We start from the raw sequence: 21,766 nt of genomic DNA, 5'->3' as shown, positions 1-21,766 counted from the left end.
GGTTTTATCATCACAAAGATACAACGCCCTAGATTTATTGTATAAATGTATAGAATATCGCTAAAACATACCTACATAATTATCATAGACCTGCATTTAATAATGATACGATCGTTAAATAGATATTGTAGATAGGTCTCGGAGCCCATGTGCCACCATTTATATCCATTATTGTACAGTGAGTCACCATTGAATAAAATATTTCTCTCTTATATACAGTAATTCATAATGCGTTATTTAGTTCATGTTTCATTAGAGGAGTGTCTTGTACGCCTAATTACGAATGTTGTCACCCTATTGCCGCAGCATGACAATAGTAGGGCCGTAGCCAGATTGCCAAACAAGGGGTAAAGGGTTTCTATTTTAATTTACAGGATAACGGCACCATGATAGTAGAATATATTCAAAGATTACCCACCATGGTTACGAAAATGGGTAGAAAAGTGGTACATGAATCTGTGGGTGCTTCGGACGGCCTTCATCCTTGTATAACAGAAGCATGTCCTCTTTTCACAAGCTGCCAAGTGTTGATATAGTCAGCCCTGTTATTCATTCATTGATACCCCTAAACCTCTATTGAACTCTTCCACACATGCATACTTTCTATCAATGATACTGATGATGTCTGTTTTGTTTGTATAATGTAGGAACTCATTTGTAAAATTAGGGGTGTTTTTTTTTTGCCTCATGCCCACATAATATTCAGCCCTTAACTATAAATGAAAAGATATCTTTCTAACCGTAATCTTTTCATAAATATCAATCAAAAAGTTGGAAGCAATAGAGAACTTTACTTTGCATATCTTCAACTTAATATTATTATAATGTGCAAAACTATCTGGATAGATATTTGGAATTGGGTTGTTATACCAATGAAAATATGAAAAAGCACTTCGTTTGTCACACAAAGGACCTGTGTTTGTCAACTTTTCTTCAACGCTCCTGTCAACCTTTTCCTCAACGCTCCTCTCAGGGCCTGTGTTTGTCAACTTTTCCTCAACGCTCCACTCAGGGCCTGTGTTTGTCAACTTCCTCAACGCTCCTCTCAACAACGTATTGCGGCAAACGTTTGTTCACTTTGAGCTAACATATGCTATTATTATACCAGTAACGGGCCATGGATTGTAGTGGTTTTTGTGTTAGTCGATTAAGTGGCATGTGTCAAAGTTGGAAAAATTCTGATGCCAGTGTTTTCCAGAATCATTCCTGGGATGGCTTTTAATTTTTTTTCACCAACATCTATATCACCCCTAGGGATTAAAGGGAAGTAACTATCTTTTTTCAGATGTTAATTGTTATTTAAGAAAGAAATGTGGATAATTCCAAGACAATGTTCCTGACAATACCTTCCTTAGGACTTGTAATGGTGGAAAACATATGTGTGAAATATGCAGAAAAAAAACTTAAATATCGGTTTTACAAATTTACTTTGAGTATAAATACACGCTCAATAAATAACAATAATTTCAAATCAATTATATAATAATGTAGGCTAGATGCTTTCTATTATGAGAGTGCTAACTCTATACCAGTAATTTCTCTTATTAACATAAAATATAACCAACCATTAACTAAGGCAACACACAACCTTCAATTCACACTGAACAATTTCATTAGCAATTGGTCGCACTTTTTTACATTTTTGATTCACAGCTCAACATAATAAAATAAAATAATAATTTCATTTTGTATATTTGTTAAATCATAGAAAAATGCAGTTTTGGTCTGAGATTTTTGTCGTCCATTAGAGCCTTGAGTAAAATCAGGAGGTGTGCCTGTGCTTCTGCGTCCCCAACAGGATTTGTAGGATACTTGTTGATACTTGTCTTTGATAGTTTTATTGTCTGCAAAACAGACCGTTATCATCCAATCAGATTCATTTTCCTTTCAAGTGCATGCTCTGAAAAACGACCGACGAACTTATTAACATTAACAAAATGAACAAAACTAACCTAACAAATTTCTCAAAACAATTAATAAACATGAAGCTAAATATATATCCATCCTAGAATACAAACAGTTTACTAAATTTCCAGGTAGAATAAGTAGGAATAGGAGACAAAATTTGGGTGTTGTATACCCCTACTAAAATTTTTATTACCATGCTTCAAAATATAAAGTCAAAATATAGCCAATATTAAGAAATGTCTTAGAAGGATTATAGGATTACGTCAATATTATTTGATATATATTGATCTCAATTGCCTTTTACAATTACATTTTGTCAGTTTACTTAAAATTAGACCAAATTTTCCTTCAGTTTTTAATTAACTTTCAAATTTTATTTAGCCGCTTTAATTAGACTGACAATTTGTGCTATAGCTGCTGTTTTGATGAACCAATTTGCATACTTTGGTGCATAAATATCATTTTGATTCAACTATTTCTAAATTCACAAATTCTTCTGAAATCTTTCTTGTTAGTAATAACCATTGATATTCAAAGCTCAAGGGTGCGAAAGCTAATATTCATCTTTTCTAAAATCCCAAGATTTTTTCCTGTTTATCTTGTTAGATGTAGTCATGGATATTGAAAGCTCAAGCACAGAAATACCATTAACTGCCAAAGCTTATACAGTAGTAAAGTTACTCTTCTAAAATCCCCGGTTTTATTTTCTCAAATTCAAGATTTTATTTGTTATTTTCTCAAATCTAAGATTTTATTTGTTATTTTCTCAAATCTAAGATTTTATTTGTTATTTTCTCAAATCTAAGATTTTATTTGTTATTTTCTCAAATCTAAGATTTTATTTGTTATTTTCTCAAATCTAAGATTTTATTTGTTATTTTCTAACCATAGAATTGAAATGCTGCTGATAATGCTCTAAAAGTTGATCTTTATCCAAAAACAACAAGTTACACACTGAACATTTTAAACCAGTTTTCACGGTGGTGCTATTTTTATCTATGGTCAGTTGGTTAGAAGTTAGGTGTAGAGATTTGTGGTGATTTAAACTAGTCACATCAGTGAATATCATGTGACAATGTGGACAGTCATATTGTTCGGTGTTCTTTGTATTGGAGCACACTTCTCTATGAGTTAAATATACAGATTTGGATTTGAATGATTTGGCACATGAAGAACATGTATAATATTTAGTTTGAAAGTGTTTAGAAGTTTGTTCTTTATCAAATAAACCATTTTCCATCAGTAAATCAAAATCTTCCTCTGTTTTGTCCTCACTCTCTACACTGCTATTACTGCTATTAACAGCTTGGTGTTGTAGAAAGTCTTTAGAATGAGGACCACAATAGTTTTCATTATGATACGCTAAAGCAGAATTACTCAGAAACGTCTCTTTACAATATCTACACTTCACTGATTGAGGGCTAAAATGAGATCTATAATGAGTATTAAGAGAAACTTTACGAGCGAAATCATGCCCACAAACATCACATTTAAATGGTTTGTCCGAGGAATGGGTGATCATGTGATCACGTAGATTACCTTTCGTAACAAACGTCTTATTACAAACTGGGCAAATAAAAGGTTTATATCCAGTATGTGTCGATAGATGATATTTTAAAGAATTTGATTGGCTGAATCTCTTTCCACAATGACAACATTCGTGAGGTTTCTCTCCTGAATGCACACGCATGTGCACATCCATGTTTGCTTTATAAGTAAAACCTCGTCCACACTCAGGACAATAATGTTCTTTGGTATCGGCATGAATTTTCATATGAGTTTTTAAAACTGGTTTCTGTCTGAAATTCTTTCCACAAACTTCACACGTGTGTCCTTTACGTTTACCACCAAGATTTACACCTTTAGAATGATTTTCAGATATCAAGGAACCAGATGTATGACTTGGAACCTTTCCAACCATAGTTTCCATATTGCTGACTTGATGAGTGGAGATGACAGCAGGGAATGAAAAAGGCACAGGAAATCCCACTGGTAAACTGTGGCTACCAAGTTGATAAGGGATGGCAGGATTCATTATGTAAACTCATGCAGGATCATCTTTACCAATGTGAACTTTTTCTTCCTTTTATGCCTGAAATACAGTTAGACACTTTAATTTTGATTTATTAGCTTTAATAATGGCAAGCACAAGCCATTGTATTCAATGTCGCCTATTAGGCGAAAGTCAGAGAAACAGTCTTTTTAATCAGGCAATGATCAAGGATAATGTCACAACTTAAAGAGACATACATGTATTTTAAGAAAACAATTGTTTTGGGTCTGTGTTGTGGAATAAGGATCTAATTCAGTGGTTTTTATTTGCATCTGCATTTCAATTTACATACTGACTCTGAACAGCGATGTATGCTTTGCTCTAATGTTGCAGAACTATTTTGAGAAGTGCAGGGCTGGCCGTTTCCAAACCAAAATAAAGCCAACCTGCAGCAAAGAATGGAGGATGAATATCCAAGACACTAAAGTAACTGCAGTTATGTAGATATCCTATCTTATTTTATGGATAAAAAGAAGTGGAAATAAAAAAACCACAACTATTATGCTTCTACGATTCCTTATGTCTACATTTACCTCAGTTGAAATTATTTATTTCAGGTGATCTGAACAAAAATAAAGTTGAATGGTCAAAGGGGAATAACTCTATTTAAACAAATGTAGATGTAAAATGAAGACATGGATCATTGAGTTACCCATTCCTCGAAAATAAATCTTCTAAATTTGTCTCTTCCAAGACATAATTTGTAAAAAATATCATAAAAGTATCTAGGTAACTGAAATATTTTACACCTTTCAACCTTAATGGATTTGAATAAAATTATTGATCTTTTCGTTTCACATTAAAAATTCATTAAGCTGATGAAACTTTTGAAAGAACTAAATGTAAACAAAGATAGCTCTTTACGTTAACGACTGTTTTTTTATGGTGTGATTATCGAGATCTGCTCCCTCAACTGTCTCCAGTCCATTCCTTACCGTTTAATGTGAGTACAAACTGAATAATAAGAGCCTACGTGTTTTAAATGTGTACTGTAGTATTTTAAGTTTATGCCTCTTTTTTTTTACTTTAGTCTTAGTGTGCCTTAATTATAGATTTGGATTTGTATGATTAATGTTGCATAATTACCATAATTGAAATTCTTCGTTTCACTTTCAATTACAAATGCCATTTAGAATATCTTTACACTTTCAAACAGGACAAGGTAATGGTAATACAGAAATATTCTGCTAAATAATTGACACAGTAAATTGTAATGGCAGTTCAGAAAATATGAAGCACCGTTCTTCAATTTCATAATTTTTATGATTTTTATATTTACCGGTATTTTAAATTCTCATAGCTCCTACAGTAGATTTTAGATTTTAAGTTAAGTTTTAAGTTCTCTTAATTACGTATTATAATTATATTATTTCCTCAATTATTATCAAGGATCCTATAACTGCATGATAACCATTTGCTTGCGAATTTTATTGAATAACTAAAAGGCATTTAATATTAAACAGGGAGCTGTGCTATCATCAATATAAGAAAAAAACCTTCATGTAGCCTACTTGTAACTTTTTGAAAATATAATCTGATTTACTTTAACATTTAATTTTAACTCAGTAAAAGACATTTAGCTTGCACATTGGCATTAACTTTCTTTTAACTTCTTTGTGACTTAATATTGAGTGATCATGAATGTGCTCAGTATGTAACACAAGAGATCTCAGTCAATTGTCCCATCTATGATTTCAGTTCTCACTGCCTTTTTACAATGTCACCCCTTAAACTTGTATCACTGACAGTGAAAACTGGGTTGAATGATAAAGATAAAGGGACTTGTTTAAGAAAATCGTTGTTTGTGTTATGGATTATTATCTTTGTATTGTTGATCTACCCTCTATACATTTCATATTTGACCTCCGCTAGTCATATCTTAGTTTTAAATTGAACACGATATGAGCGTACATGATACCTGTTTTCTATGTCAAGGATTTATCTTGTCATTGTCATTCCTTAGTGGAAACGGATATCAATCATTCTGTGACAATTTCAGGTAGAAAATTTTCTAGTTTTGCATTTTCTATTATTTTGTTAAGTAGCAGAGACATTTCCCTAGCAATATTATATCATTAATTGATCTTAAGTGTTACACAATCTCTTATGATAGATATACTTCTTCATTTGAAAAGTTCATTAGCTGCTATCAATGTTTTGCCAATATGTAATTTTGTGTTTCGTTTTGTGACTTGCATTGTACTTAGTTTATTTATAACTCTTGCAGTTTATGAAAATAAAAAATTTAAAAACATGCTGTCCAAGACAAAAATTTATGACCTACTTTCTACACCTGATAAGGAAGTTAAAAACAGGCAACATCTTGCTGTATGTTTGTAATTTTGTTAGTGCAGCAGGATTAGAGAGCATTGAGAAACAGCCTGTGTCTTCAGTTCATTGTCAAGGATGAAAGTTATTTCTTTATTCCTATTGTTGAATAGTCAAGTCTGGTTCCATAGCTTGAATCTACTCAAGTTTAAGAATGTAGGGATATTGCTAAATAAGTATAAAAGATTGAGTGAGGAGAAAATTGTATTCTCAAAAGAAGCATTTGGCCTAGGATAAAATCGGTGAGAGGTTTCAAATTTAAAAAGCTTTGCTGACTGACACAAAAATGTTACGGTATGTTTCTCTCTGACCTCATCCAGAGGACTAGCCGCTTAAATTATTTGCTGGAGTGGGATAGGATTATGACTTTCTCAGACTAGCATAGGTCAAGAGAAACTTATGAAAATGTTAATCATAATAGTATTTTGTATGGTCATAAAGTTGGTACTAATCTTATCTAGTAAGTCATTGTTTAACCTTGTGATATACTAGGTGTTATCTATAGTTTGTTTGATCTAGACTGTTAATTGTCAATAATAACTCTGTGATATATATACAGTATTATTGAAAATATCCCCATCAATAAATAGCTCATATTATCAGTAATAGTGTAACCAGAGGAATGATCTTTTGAACATCAAATAAGAGGAGTGGAAAGAGGTTTTGTAGCTTATTTTTGTGTACTGAGGACACTGAAAGCATAGATTTATGTCATTCAAATTTTCAGCCAGACTTCTCTGGTTCTTACAATTCCACTAAAACAAAAGCTTTTATTATGTCACAAAGTTACAAAACCTATTTACAATCCCTTTAATTTGCCCTATTTGATGTTCAAAACTATTTATTAATGATGAAAAACTCTTTACATTCCCATTTATGATGGATTTATTCGCTAAATGTTTATGTAGATATTAAATTTGGGATGACCCTTGAAGCAATCATTGTGATATATTACTTCTTTAAAAAGTCAATCAATAACCCTTTGGAAACTGAGTGTAAATAATAAAACATCATATACCCTTAACCCTTTGGAAACTGAGTGTAAATAATAAAACATCACATACCCTTAACCCTTTGAACACTGAGTGTAAATAATAAAACATCATATACCCTTAATCCTTTGGAAACTGAGTGTAAATAATAAAACATCATATATCAATAACCCTTTGAATACTGAGTGTAAATAATAAAACATCACATACCCTTAACCCTTTGAACACTGAGTGTAAATAATAAAACATCATATACCCTTAACCCTTTGAACACTGAGTGTAAATAATAAAACATCATATACCCTTAACCCTTTGAACACTGAGTGTAAATAATAAAACATCACATACCCTTAACCCTTTGAACACTGAGTGTAAATAATAAAACATCATATACCCTTAACCCTTTGAATACTGAGTGTAAATAATAAAACATCATATACCCTTAATCCTTTGAACACTGAGTGTAAATAATAAAACATCATATACCCTTAATCCTTTGAACACTGAGTGTAAATAATAAAACATCATATACCCTTAACCCTTTGAACACTGAGTGTAAATAATAAAACATCATATACCCTTAACCCTTTGAACACTGAGTGTAAATAATAAAACATCATATACCCTTAATCCTTTGAACACTGAGTGTAAATAATAAAACATCACATACCCTTAATCCTTTGAACACTGAGTGTAAATAATAAAACATCATATACCCTTAATCCTTTGAACACTGAGTGTAAATAATAAAAAATCACATACCCTTAACCCTTTGAACACTGAGTGTAAATAATAAAACATCATATACCCTTAACCCTTTGAACACTGAGTGTAAATAATAAAAAAAACACATACCAATAACCCTTTGAACACTGAGTGTAAATAATAAAACATCATATATCCTTAACCCTTTGAACACTGAGTGTAAATAATAAAAAAACATATATCAATAACCCTTTGAACACTGAGTGTAAATAATAAAACATCATATACCCTTAACCCTTTGAACACTGAGTGTAAATAAAATAAAATCATATTTGATAGATTGCTAATTATTAACGAATGGATACCTTTTTTCATCCCCATTTATATTCATCATCCTCATTTACATTGATAGTTTTTTCAGCATCACAACAATGTAGTAAAGTTATCTCTGCTATCTGAGTTGTTATAATAACACTATTAATATAGTCAATTTCATATGTTATAAAACATAGTTGCTATAGAAAGGTAGAGGTGACATAGCATAATTTTATATAATTTTATATAATTCTTGGTTGCATTTGACAATGAGTCATTTAGTTTCATCAGTTTGAACATAACATATCCTTTTAATTTCATTGTGAATCGTTGAAACTTTGTGTAGTGATAATTGTTAGTTATAGATATTGAAATGCGATGCTAAAAGTAGAATACAAGAAGAATTGTTGATATACTGATAGATAGCATCATTAATTAATTTATATTTTTGACTAGGAAGTTTAAAAAGGGTGAAGCTGTAATTTTGTGAAAATATGTTTAATATCTCTATGATTATGAGGTCAAAATATTATGGTGTTATCTATGATGTCAAAGTATTATTTTCTCTATAACAGTATTTCACAGAGTTCATAATTCCTTGACGTTGTGAAGATTCAAGCTGAAAATTATTATTTACATGTTCACTAAGGCAGTAACTTGTTACTTTCAATCACCCTATTCACCGTGGCAGGACTTTCATGATGTGATAATTAATATTTATAATTAATACATTTCTCTAATAGACCTTTGAAACTACTATGGTGAAAGAGAACAGTTCAATATGGAAGAATATAAAAGGCAAGTTGAGTTTAGTTCCACCAGGAGCCACACCACCAAACTGGAAAACTATTGGTCTCATGTTTATGTCTTTGGTGAGTATGTTACTGTAAGCTAAGCTTAGTATTGGACTCTGTGTTGTCAAAGTTAAAGGGATACTACCTCTAAGAACATAAAATTTGCATTCTCAAACACATATGATTGTATAGTTTTGGACACCTCAGTGGAAAATCAAGTTGGCTTTCGTCACTGGAGTTCCATATCAATGAAAATTGAGATAGTAGGACTACCTGGGGATTGTTGGCACAGTTTTCACCACCAGCAATTGAAATTAATCATTTTTAAACCACTTCAGGTACTATAAAGTACTCTTAAATACATAATATGTTGTATTTTTCAGTTTGGAAGTGCATTTGGATTGGTTTTCTTGTTTCCTTTTTTACCTGAAATGATCCTGGTAGGTGAATATTTTTATCTTTGGGGTCTAAATGATATAGTCAGTAATCTAATATGCTGGGATAACTTGATATTTTCACTACCACATGTACCACTCTTCAGATTGAAAATCTCTTCGTGTAACATTATGTCATTTAAAAATAGGAAACATTACAATAGAAGTATAGAGCTTATTACATTTCTGCCCCCGCAATAAGTATGCCTACTGTAACTTGTGCTGTTGCCTTAGCAGGACTTCCTCACTTCATGTCATCGTTCAACTGAGTCTATAAAGCCTGTACTGCTCATTTGCTATACATGTACTTATAATGTTTCAGTCGTTTGGGTATACAGAAGAAGAAAAAGGCTATTATGCTGGTCTGGTTGCTTCTAGTGTATTTGCTGGTAGGGCATTAAGCAAGTAAGTATAAGACATCCTTGATATTTTGTGCTTTTTATTGTGAATATTGTTAGAATGAAATGAATGGAGTTTTACTTTTCTGCACCATGTGAGTTAATGAAGACAGACAATGCCGAGGGATCTTTAATGTGCACAGCTTGTAGCACACAGGGCCTCAGTTTATTGTCCCATCTGAACGACTAGACACTTTTTCCATGTCTTTCCCCTCCTACCTGCATCACTGACAGGGGAATATTGGGTTGAAAAGAATAATTGTTAAAGAGAGATACATAAATTTGTTATTAGGGGGTGAGAGCAATGGTACTGGCATCAGAATTTTTCCTATCTTGCCTAGCAGACGACAAGGTTATTATCCTAAGAAAAATAAAAAAAATCTATGATCTACATTCATGTTAAATTTTGGACTTCTATTCTACCGACTTTTTTGATATTTCAGTTATTTATGGGGATATCTGTCTGATATTAAAGGGAGAAAACTGGTGTTACTGATCAGTATATTACTAAATGGTTTATTCTGTTTTGCATTTGGTTTTTCCAAAAATCTAGTCATGGCACTTGTGTTCCGTTTCTGTGCTGGCGCTTGTAATGGTAAGTACCTCGTTTGATTTGGATAAAACTTTGAACTCTCAAAAGTTATCATATGAAATATCCAATTGAAATTATCTTCTATATTTACAGGTATTATAGTAACAGTAAAAACAGTATTATATATCTAATGAAATATCTTCTATATTTACAGGTATTATAGTAACAGTAAAAACAGTATTATATATCTAATGAAATATCTTCTATATTTACAAGTATTATAGTAACAGTAAAAACAGTATTATATATCTAATGATATATCTTCTATATTTACAGGTATTATAGTAACAGTAAAAACAGTATTATATATCTAATGAAATATCTTCTATATTTACAGGTATCATAGAAACAGTCAAAACAGTATTATATATCTAATGAAATATCTTCTATATTTACAGGTATTATAGAAACAGTAAAAACAGTATTATATATCTAATGATATATCTTCTATATTTACAGGTATTATAGTAACAGTAAAAACAGTATTATATATCTAATGAAATATCTTCTATATTTACAGGTATTATAGAAACAGTAAAAACAGTATTATATATCTAATGAAATATCTTCTATATTTACAGGTATTATAGTAACAGTAAAAACAGTATTATATATCTAATGAAATATCTTCTATATTTACAGGTATTATAGTAACAGTAAAAACAGTATTATATATCTAATGAAATATCTTCTATATTTACAGGTATTATAGAAACAGTAAAAACAGTATTCTATATCTAATGAAATATCTTCTATATTTACAGGTATTATAGAAACAGTAAAAACAGTATTCTATATCTAATGAAATATCTTCTATATTTACAGGTATTATAGAAACAGTAAAAACAGTATTATATATCTAATGAAATATCTTCTATATTTACAGGTATTATAGGAACAGTAAAAACAGTATTATATGAAATATCAGATGATACAAACCAAGCTGTTTGTATGTCAGTATTATCTCTATCCTGGGGAATGGGATTAATCGTAGGCCCTTCTGTAGGAGGTGAGAGTGATGTATAAACTTTTATAAAGTGACTAGAGCATGATATCTAGTAGGATATTGATATTATATAGTGTACTAACTGACACATATTGCTACATGAAATGATTGTTATAATGTAAGAAACTGGCACAGTGTAAACAAAAAAAATATATAACTGCATGGTGCTCAGAAACAGCCCATGTAATAAGCAAAATGATTTTCTTCAGAGATGCCCTATTGTGTTGTATACTACATGATTCATTTTTTAATGATGTATATCATTATTTTCAGGTTGGCTAGCCTCGCCTAATAAAAAATACCCTGATGTATTTGGTGATAACTGGTTTTTTGAGATGTTTCCCTATATATTACCTGGTAGTTTTTGTTTTCTCTGGTCTTTCATATCATTTGCTGTTGTTTATTTCCAATTTGAAGAAACTTATCAATTAAAGTATGTGAAATTTAAATGTTTAGATAACAAGGTGAAAACTACCATACATGTCCAAATGCAGGACATAAGTTATATCTAACAGCTGACATAAGTTATGTCCAAAAACTGACAAAATGTTATATCCAAAAGCGGACAAAATTAAGAAGGTAGACATGAAATGTGTCCAATAGCCATCTGGGATCACTCACTTATATAGAATAACTAGATATATAGATTACTATATCTAACATTTATTAACTCAATGTTACACTTGCTCACACGGACAGTGTTATCAAATATTAATTCAACAATTCACATGTTCATACTGGCAGCCTTTTCAAGAGAAAAACTGAAATTTTTGCCCATGTGAAATTGATAAACCATTTGAAATAACAGTGACAGGAAGTGACATCGAGAGAATAACAAAAAAAATTTTGTTTTGTCTTTAGAAATAACTGCAATATTTTTTTTTCTTTATTTGTTAGAAATACAGTAACCATTATTGACGACCCAAATGAAAGTGAGGAATCCAAGTTTTTAAGTGCAGGTGATTATCCACAGAATAAATCAGTGCACAGTTTACGATCAGCGCATTTTTCTGCCATATCATGCGAAGACTTACATTGTGAGGTGGAGGCAGGAACATTTTTGGCACAAGAGAAACTAAGAAAAGAAGAACTGGCTCGATCTTTTGAAAATCTTCGACGCTACACAGCCAATCATAACATTACTATTACTGTAACTGATGAAAACTCTGATATCATTTTAATGGAGAAACCTCCGAAAATAGACAAAAATGATACAAAAGTGACTAAAAATGATAACCATGCAGTTGATGATAGCTGTAAACAGATAACAGAGAAGACACAGTTGACAGAAAACGTAGTTAAAGATGAACAGAGATCATTTTCCATGTGTTACAGAGTTTGTACTCCCATGGGTATATTACGGTAAATATTATCATATTGTTATCTCTGATATCATTACGTAAGGTAAGTGCTAGGTATGGCCCATCATGCCATGCTACAATATATATTAAAATACTAGGTATTGAGGGGTGAATGCCGACATGGCCAACTCTTAAAGCACTGGTACAGGCATCATAATTTTTCTTGCCTTGAGGATTTGAGCCCACGGCACCTTATCGCCTAGCAGACGGCAATCCAACTCGCTACCGACTGAGCTGTCCCACTAATACTGGGGATACTGTGTTATATGTATCACAATATGGCAAATAAGTATAACTTGATCTTCAAAGTTTAACTGCTGTTACGTTAACGTCAAACCTCAACTTTCGATTTCTTCTATATTTGGAAGAGGTTTAGATGTGTTGCAAACTTTTTGGATTTCCTAAACTCCTATGTAAAAACCCGAAATCTAACATCAGACTACCAGAAATAATTCTAATTCTATCTTTCACATTTTTTGCAAAACAAAATTTTGTTTTTGTTTCCAGTGAACCTAATGTAAGAAATAGTATATTAATGTATACAATATATTCCTTCGCTGTGATTGGTTTTGAAGATGTTTTCACCATCTGGGCATCAACAGAGAGAAGGTTAGGTGGGTTAGAGTAAGACTTTAGTCTGTTAATTTGGTTAAATTGCAAGCCAATGTTGAAATGAAATCTGGAGTTATCTGTATACTTTGCAAGTTACCATGGTAGATCAATAAATACATGAGGAGTCTTATCCTAGCATTCACACAAAATTTAAAGAAATAAAAGAAAGATAGAAACAATCATTTTACAAAAATACGAAAAAAATCATTTTACAAGGGTTATAAGTTAGGTTCACTAGGAATCAGCTGGTCCTTAGCAAAACCTTTTGGCATTGATCTTTCTCAGATCATCCATAACCACAGCTGGGTTGACTGGAATATTGTAAGATGATTTATTCAAGGTTACCAGACTTTCACATGCCAACCAATATTAAACCATGACTACCATAAGTTTGGATATGCATGTAAATGACGTTATGTTAAGATTGCAATACTCTATCTGACTTCGCTACAGCCCCTTCTCAATCATAATTTTTATTTCAGATGGGTTAGAGTTTAATACTAGTGAAATAGGAACATGTATGGGAGCAGTAGCTATACCATTATTAATATTACAAATTAAATTCTACCCACTAATAGTCAGTAAATTAGGGGTCATTCAGGTCAGTGGCTTATTTCAGATCATACCAAAGCTAATACAGAGAGTACTCCGACACTCTCACTAATACGACATTGTTTTGCGGTCCCAGTGTATATCGGATTACGCAGAGTATACTGTACTACAATTAGACGACTGAATGAGTTAGGGATTTCTGAGGGCAAAATTATTGATCAAAGAGGCTTACATGGGTTATGGTTTATCTGGATTATATGGTCCTACATACTAGTGGCTCAACTGGCTGTTTTTGTTGAATATCCCTAAATAATTGCAAATAAATAAGATAACAGTGATCCCCTGGAAAAATTAATCATATCTTTTTCAGACGTTTATAATATTTAATATAGTATCATTAGTTTGTGTTCAGATTATGCCAACACTACATCTATTACAGTCAGAGCAGTAAGTTTAATTTGTTTAAACAAACACTGAATTTTAATCCACTGCACTGATGGTGGTCATCTGAAACTTTCTGACCTTCTGGAAATGAAAAATTAAGGCTGGTGTACGTTATTGGGAAATAGTAAAATAGACATGCTGAAAGATAATATCAATGAATGATGACCAATCAAACAGACCTGTATTTGTTGTGTGGCGGAGACTAATGCCAGCAAGGTTCTTTGTGAGACAAATATGGCCAAATCAACATTTGTGGTGTATGGGTATAGAAAGAAAGGAAGAGACAATGATAACAACAAGGATAACAACAGGTGGTCCTTGAACAAAGCTCTTGGCATTGATCTTTCTTGGATTATCCATACCCATTTACAATTGGAAAGACTTTTTTTGAGACCATACTGCAAGAATACTCTTGAAATAAATCTTGAATGTGGTTTGAATATATTGTAATTTCAGAAAGTCAACATTATGGGCCTTGGTAATTATTTTATTATTGGCCCAGAAATTAGGGGCAACGTGTTGTTTTAGTGGGTCAGCTATATTGATAAATAACTCCTGTCTCCCCAGTGTAGTGGGCACTGCTAACGGTATTGCTATGACTTCTACAGCTTTAGCTAGGTAAGTATCTTCAGTTAGAAGAATCTGGGTGGTGAAGGTGTGACTGGGGAAGGGTGTTATGAGGTGTTTTGGTGGGTGACCAAGGCCCTAGGGAAGGGTATTACTCAGTGTAGTGGGAACTGCTAATGGTATAGGCATGACCTCTACAGCTATAACTAGGTAAGATAGGCTTTGGCCCCCTACTTCCAAATTTTATTTTACAAAGTAAAAGAATGGCCTGTGGCCCACCTGAAAAATTTGTTGCTCAGCTCCCCTCACCTGATGTTTCCTAGAAACATCGCCGTATGCGTCTATATTACCATGTAAATCTATTTCAGAACACTCGCACCAACTATAGGAGGTAGTATGTTTGCCTGGTCTGTGTCCAACAGTCTTGGTCCACCATTTGATGTGAATTTAGCGTTTGTACTCATGGGACTGGTGCTGACTTTTAGTGGTATATTTAGTATTATGCTTCCAAAGTCTTTAAATAAACAGAGAAAAGCTGTCTAGGAAGACTGGATATGGGGATATTTTATGATGCTTATATCCTTAGATGGGAGATGGGGATGTTTTATGCTGTTGATATGCTAAGACTGGAGATGGGTATGTTTGTTGCTTCTGATATGCATTGTGGACATCTTCATTAGGACAACTGCTTTATAATACCTTATAAGTGTCAAAAAATTTACTGTGCCATAGTTAGATGGGTATGTTTTAGCCTGTATATATGCATCTGTTTGTGAAATCCTCATCAGGTCAACTAATTTAAATACCCTAATATGTCAGTGTATTTGACAGGATGTGGGTTCTTTTTTGTAAGACCTAATTTAAAAATGTGATATACATCTTGGATATAATAATCCTCCTCAGAACAGCTGATTAGCATGTACCCAATCTTTAAATATATATCACAAAAAAGAAGGTTTCAATTCAATGCTTTAAGTTCATAAGAAATTATTTCAAGATGATGATCTATGTTCTGAATATAAAATCCTCATCAGGACACAGGTCTCGATTGAAGCTGAAACCAGCTGATGCCCCCCATGCACATTGGGCTGATTATGTGCCTGTCAGGACAGCTTTACAGTTAGTTAAAGTATAGCTTTACCAGCTAGCAATCCAGTATTGATATCTGTTTATTACCCCTAGAAAGTTTTTTGCATGCTTAAATAGTCAGCTGTAAGTGTTTATAAGAAACCGGTGTCAAGATTAGTCATTAAGACAATATATTATTAATTGTTAAGTCTATCACAATCGTTTTTTGATATTTTTTGTTGTTATTTTTGAGTCTTATCACATGTTTTCAGAACTAGAACTCTTGAAGCGTTATTAATACATATATAAGTAGTCAAAACATTTACTGCTGAGAGCAAGAGTTCTAATTGGTTACCAGTAAGTTTAATACAATAAAACTTCCTCACAATATGTTGGTGGTTGTTGGTATTTTACGGGTTAAATATAAGAAATAAAAAAAGAAAATGATCCAAGAATTTAAGTTTTTATGAGAACCCGTCCTTGAATGAAGTGAATTTGAAGTTTTTCAATTTATACAGAAACCAGCAATTATTTAATATAAGCTTTACATAGTCATTGAATTGAAATAACTTCAAGGCTTTTTACTGGCCTTTATTTTACATTTCATTGCAATATAGCTTGTAGCGATATAGCTCATAACAATATAGCTGAGAAATATAGCTCTTGGCAATATAGCTCATAATAATATAACTCTTAGCAATATATTTTTTGGCATTTTATTTCATGGCAATATATTTATTGTCCCTAAATATATTTTAAAGCAATATACTCCATGGCACAACCTTGCAATTATATTGTAAAATAATTTATCTTTTTGTCGACTATTAACTAGATCATGACCATTATTTTATTGTTTATATTTTTTACGTTTCGATTTTAAAAGAGGGGAATTTTTAACTTACATCCTTTTTTACGTTTTGATTTTGAAGGACAGCAATATTTTTTATATAATATATATTGTTATCACATGACAAAGAAAGTATTTTCAAATTTTAGTATTTTTTTTTTTTTTAAATGATTAAGTATTATATTTCTTGAGGTTACAAGTATATTTCTATCTATTTCTAGATATTATCTTATTGTTATTTTAATAATAAGAGAAGATAACTAATCATAGTGAAGTGGGTCGAGAAATTTTCCATTCAAATATTTTTAAAATTTATTTTGTTCCAAAGATTGTTCAGGTATTATGAATATTTGTTATTATTTTTTGATGTAAATGCTTTATGCTGTATATTGTTGTTGTAATTGAGAGGGATGAGATGAAATATATTTTGGAATACATTTGAAATAAAAATATTGAAGGACATGTTAATGTCTATTTTTTCTGGATTTTGAATTTTGAAAGTCCCCAGAATGTGTTGAAAGTTGCATTTTTTTTATGAGAACCCACTGTACTTTATAGCTCTGTCACACCGGACTGCGACCATTTGTAATCGTGTTGTGAATGAAAATGTACTGGGTCGCTGGAAAAGTAGACAAAACAAGAGAAAGATTCCCTTTAAATTACAAATTCTGGTATCAATCAGCTGCCATATTCCGTTCAAAGGAGCATTTCTAATAAAATCTATGGGCTTATTGCTGTTCATTTTACTTGCATTTATGCAGATGTTACGACACAAAAATGAAACTGTTGTAGTCTATTAAATGAGTTTTATTTTACAAGTGACAAATAAGATTCATAACAATATACACCAAATAATACCATAATTATATACATCATTTATATACAATAAAAACAGTACCAGTTAACAGTTTATTCCAGTTGGCAACAATGAAAGATGGTTGTTTGCTTGGGTAAGAGTCAATATAGATCAAATGGGCAAAAAGTCGGTTTTGAGAAGGGGATCAACAATTTGTATCCTGATTTTTATTCTGTGTATATCAGGGTACATTTCTGTTTCCCTGCTAAGACATTAGGTCATAAGTTAAATCGCAATAAAACAGCTCAAAGAAAAGGCATCAATAGATTTGAATAAGACTGTCATTTCCTAGGCACGAAATCCACTGCTTAGTTCAGCCAGTAGGAGTTGGATTGTCATCTGCTAGGGAATAAAGTGTCATAAGTTCAAATATATTTTTATATACAGTTAAAACAGTAGGACTTAACAGAACTAAAATACAATATAAACTATATAGCAGGAACACAGCAGAACAAAAATATGAACATGATCAGGAGAAGAGTTATTTTCCAAACATAGATAAGTACAGTGACTGAACCACACCTAATTCCAGTCCATTCATAGACACTTTAAGCTAAATCTTTTATCTAAATTAAATGAATTTGTAATGTTTTTATGTTTCAATTATTTCCACTACTTATAAAAAAGAATAGGAATTAAAAATTAGTGAATTATTTGAAAGAATTATTTCAATCGTGAGTTAACAAAAAGTGCTTTTTAAAATCATAGAATTAACAAATCAAGAGATCCATCTAACATAAGACTATGGATCTATAACATGGAACTGTCAAATCTTATATCAAAAAATATATCCATACATGATTTTCTTGCTCAAAAATGAGAAATATTGTTTGAGGATGAAAAATTTTTACCAGAAGTTGATCATCGAAAAGATTCCAACTTTAAATTTTCATATGAGAACTTTGATTGGTTAAAACATTTAATACAATATGATCCACTAATCAGTGTATTTAGTATTGTGCATATATCTCTATCTTCTATGATAACAGATTCCGAAATAGAAATAAATTCACACCTTTCATATTTCACTGAAACCAACAGGCCACAGTTTTAACTAGGAGTTTCTATGAACATCCTCCCTCTTAATACCAAAATCTATGGGTTTATTTGGATATATTAATTTTCATTTATTTTTACTGATCTCTTGGAATATCAAATTGTGGGTAATAATGAATTCCATGAAAAATGATAACCCAAAAAATAAATAATTCAAAGAAGGTTGTAGTGATGTTCAGTAGCCCATACCACCATAGGGCATTCTAGGGACAGGCATGGCATTGTTGCTAGGGTAGGGGGCTGATTGACTGGAGGAACTGTACGAAGTTATAGATGTAGAGACACTGCTAGAATAATTAATATGAACAGAAGAACTGGGGTTACGAATGATTTCACCCATTTTCTCTGATTTTATCCTTTTGGTATGAGCTTCTTTACGACTGGGTATATACTTCTGTAGAAAATCATTCACATCTATTTCCTTTGAACAAAATTCTGAAGCCAAATCCTGAAACAGAGAAAGAAATGAAGTTAGATAATAGTTTTATAGCCCAATGCTGCTCCTTTTTGGGAAATAAAGCGTGCAATGAAGACACTTTTAATAGGACAGTGCCCTTAGTCTACACAATTTCAAATTTTCATCTTTGGTATAATGTGCACAAACTGTAGTACATGGCCTTTGTTTTTTTAATGGTTCAAAAACTGGTTAGTGAGCATTAGCCTAACAATTGAGCCAATGCAGCTACCTCTATATGATAAAAACTTATATAAGAAATATGCAAGCTTACCTCTGTCTGTTCTTCAGCTTTAGCAGCCTCTGTTTGTAAAACAGCTAGTAATGTATCTAATGATTGTTGACTAGAATGTTGATCTACAAATACAAAATACAAATCTCAAAAACCTCCCTTTTTAGGTTTTCTCCACATAAAGAATTTGTTTTCTTAATTATTATTATTTTTTTTTTGATTTATAAAATGTTTTCAGTACTAGCTCCATTCTCAAATAAAGACTGTAAATCAAGGTCCTGCAACCCTTTTACCTAATGGACACTATAGATCTTACATCTTTCGTACAAATTTCACATGTTCATTAACATAAGAACAACATTTATTTCAAAGAACCAATAATAAAACTTACCTAATTTGGCAATATCTGTTGCCAGTTCTGTTTTTAAAGTATTTAATTGTTCATATTCAGTAGCTACTTCACGTTTTAACTGTTCAAATCGAGGTTGTAAGGAAAGATTATAATCTGCTATTGATTTATTACTCGCTAACGATGTTTCACGTTCTGTATTTATATTCTTTACCTATAAAATATAATATTCTCTTTCAAAAATTCATTCCCCAGAGAGGAACCCTTGGATCTCTAAGGCAAAGGTTTTTACCTCTGATATTAAATATTTATTGAAATGAATATGTTTCCATGTACAAACCAGTCTGTTGTTTCTCAAAGTAGAATTCCACCTTATGAAGATTTTCTATCCAAAAACTTTTTGAGATAACGGGGCCAGCAGTCCTGATAAAGATTCCGTCTCTGGAACAGGAATTACCAGCATGGTCTTTTGACATTTAGAGTCTGCTTACTTTTTTCAAAAGTCTTAAATCCTAATATAGGATTGTTAATCCAAGCTGTTCCAATTCTAACAGAATGAGATGATCTCTTGACTTTTGACAAATTTAGTCTGAAGCCTTACCTGTTGTAAATCTTGTATAATGTCATCTAATTTTCCTTCATTTTCTAGAATCTGTTGTAATTCAGCCATACTTTTATTCTGAAGTAGAGCTGTAATGGCTGTATCGTCCATCTGTAGCTGATTGGAATGGGCGGCTGGTGGAGGGGGGCCATAGCCTGAACTTCTGCTATACTGATTACTGTACATCTTGATGTGTTTTAGTTGTTCTCCTGTAAACTAGTTTTTTCTTTTACACCTGAAATGAAGTGAATTTTTCCTTTATGATAAATTAAATGTCACAATTAAAAATGTCAACATACTAGAAATTAGTGCTATTCTATTATGTTGCTATTGGAACCATGTCTAAGCTTAAGACTGTGATTATTTTCAGGTAATCGTTATAATGGTATTAAGTGCTGCATGTTACAAATGTGTATATTTGACATTTTCATACTTGTTAATGAATAATGTATTTTAAAAAAGATTGTATCTATTAATAGACATTATCCATTATAGTGAATAATCAATTTGGAAAGTGATTTAAATTAATGGGACATATGCCAATAACAATGGAGTTTCAGTGGTTGTTAGATGAAGTTAATAGTTAATGCCCCCTTCCTTCCAGAGACATGTGCCCATTGATTGTTCTGTATAGTACATCTGTTAATATCATATTTACTATAAAGGACACGTGTGATTAGACATTAGACAACCAACAAGCACGAGAACCCAGTGGGAGCAAGAGCTCACGCTCTTGATCTCATTGATTCCGTGTACGCCGACCATTTGAAGATCTACACCGATGGTTCCAAGAGTAGTACCGCAACAGGATACGGTTTGTGCATCCCAGCAAAAGGCATCCGCATCAGTAAAAGGATCCCCCCGCACTGTTCAGTGTTCACAGCAGAACTTTTTGCCATCAGGGACGCGGTAGCATGGCTGTCCGTCAATCACACGGAGCATGCCGCGATTCTATCCGACTCGCTAAGCAGCCTCCAATCTATTTTTCTCACCTCTTCTAATTGCAGGTCAGAAGTTATTTCCGAAATAAGAAGAATGATCCACAACTACCAAACCAACAACAACCAGAAGATTGAATTAGTATGGGTTCCATCGCACGTCTCCATTCCTGGCAACGATCAAGCAGACCGTTGTGCCAAAGAAAGTCTGAGTCTGGAGGATATCGAGCCTGTAGAATACTCCTATTCGGAGTTCTGCAGTATCGTATCTTCTAGGATCAACCAGAAATGGTCTGACATGTTA

General features: G+C 32.2%; 3 protein-coding genes across 3 annotated transcripts in view; 1 reads left to right on the top strand and 2 right to left on the bottom strand.

Moving 5' to 3' along the window:
* Positions 1 to 3,262: 3,262 nt before the first annotated feature.
* Positions 3,263 to 3,751, bottom strand: LOTGIDRAFT_66223 (hypothetical protein; the record flags this gene model as incomplete). The annotated part of the gene is made up of 1 exon (XM_009055505.1): positions 3,263 to 3,751. A coding segment is annotated over one exon (489 nt), but the record flags the coding sequence as incomplete, so codon positions are not given.
* Positions 3,752 to 9,059: 5,308 nt separating this feature from the next.
* Positions 9,060 to 15,604, top strand: LOTGIDRAFT_175151 (hypothetical protein; the record flags this gene model as incomplete). Its single annotated transcript, XM_009055504.1, has 12 exons — positions 9,060 to 9,173; positions 9,479 to 9,535; positions 9,852 to 9,934; positions 10,371 to 10,522; positions 11,406 to 11,528; positions 11,799 to 11,958; positions 12,423 to 12,887; positions 13,394 to 13,500; positions 13,981 to 14,099; positions 14,421 to 14,497; positions 14,951 to 15,112; positions 15,430 to 15,604. The coding sequence occupies 12 exons, from the start codon at positions 9,060 to 9,062 to the stop codon at positions 15,602 to 15,604; spliced, it is 1,794 nt and encodes a 597-aa protein (XP_009053752.1).
* Positions 15,605 to 18,771: 3,167 nt separating this feature from the next.
* LOTGIDRAFT_239432 (hypothetical protein) overlaps positions 18,772 to 21,766 on the bottom strand; it is a 4,015-nt gene continuing 1,020 nt past the window's right edge. Inside the window, exons 2-5 of the mRNA XM_009055503.1 lie at positions 20,525 to 20,759; positions 19,966 to 20,137; positions 19,617 to 19,699; positions 18,772 to 19,336 (exon numbers count right to left, since the gene is read on the bottom strand). Of these exons, the coding sequence (XP_009053751.1) occupies positions 19,064 to 19,336; positions 19,617 to 19,699; positions 19,966 to 20,137; positions 20,525 to 20,710 (714 nt within the window). The 5' untranslated portion in view covers positions 20,711 to 20,759 and the 3' untranslated portion in view covers positions 18,772 to 19,063. The remainder of the gene's footprint in view (positions 19,337 to 19,616; positions 19,700 to 19,965; positions 20,138 to 20,524; positions 20,760 to 21,766) is intronic.

The sequence above is a fragment of the Lottia gigantea genome (genome assembly GCF_000327385.1).
Source record: "Lottia gigantea unplaced genomic scaffold LOTGIsca_247, whole genome shotgun sequence".
NCBI classification, from domain to species: domain Eukaryota; kingdom Metazoa; phylum Mollusca; class Gastropoda; family Lottiidae; genus Lottia; species Lottia gigantea.
This window is presented reverse-complemented; position numbering and strand designations above follow the sequence as displayed.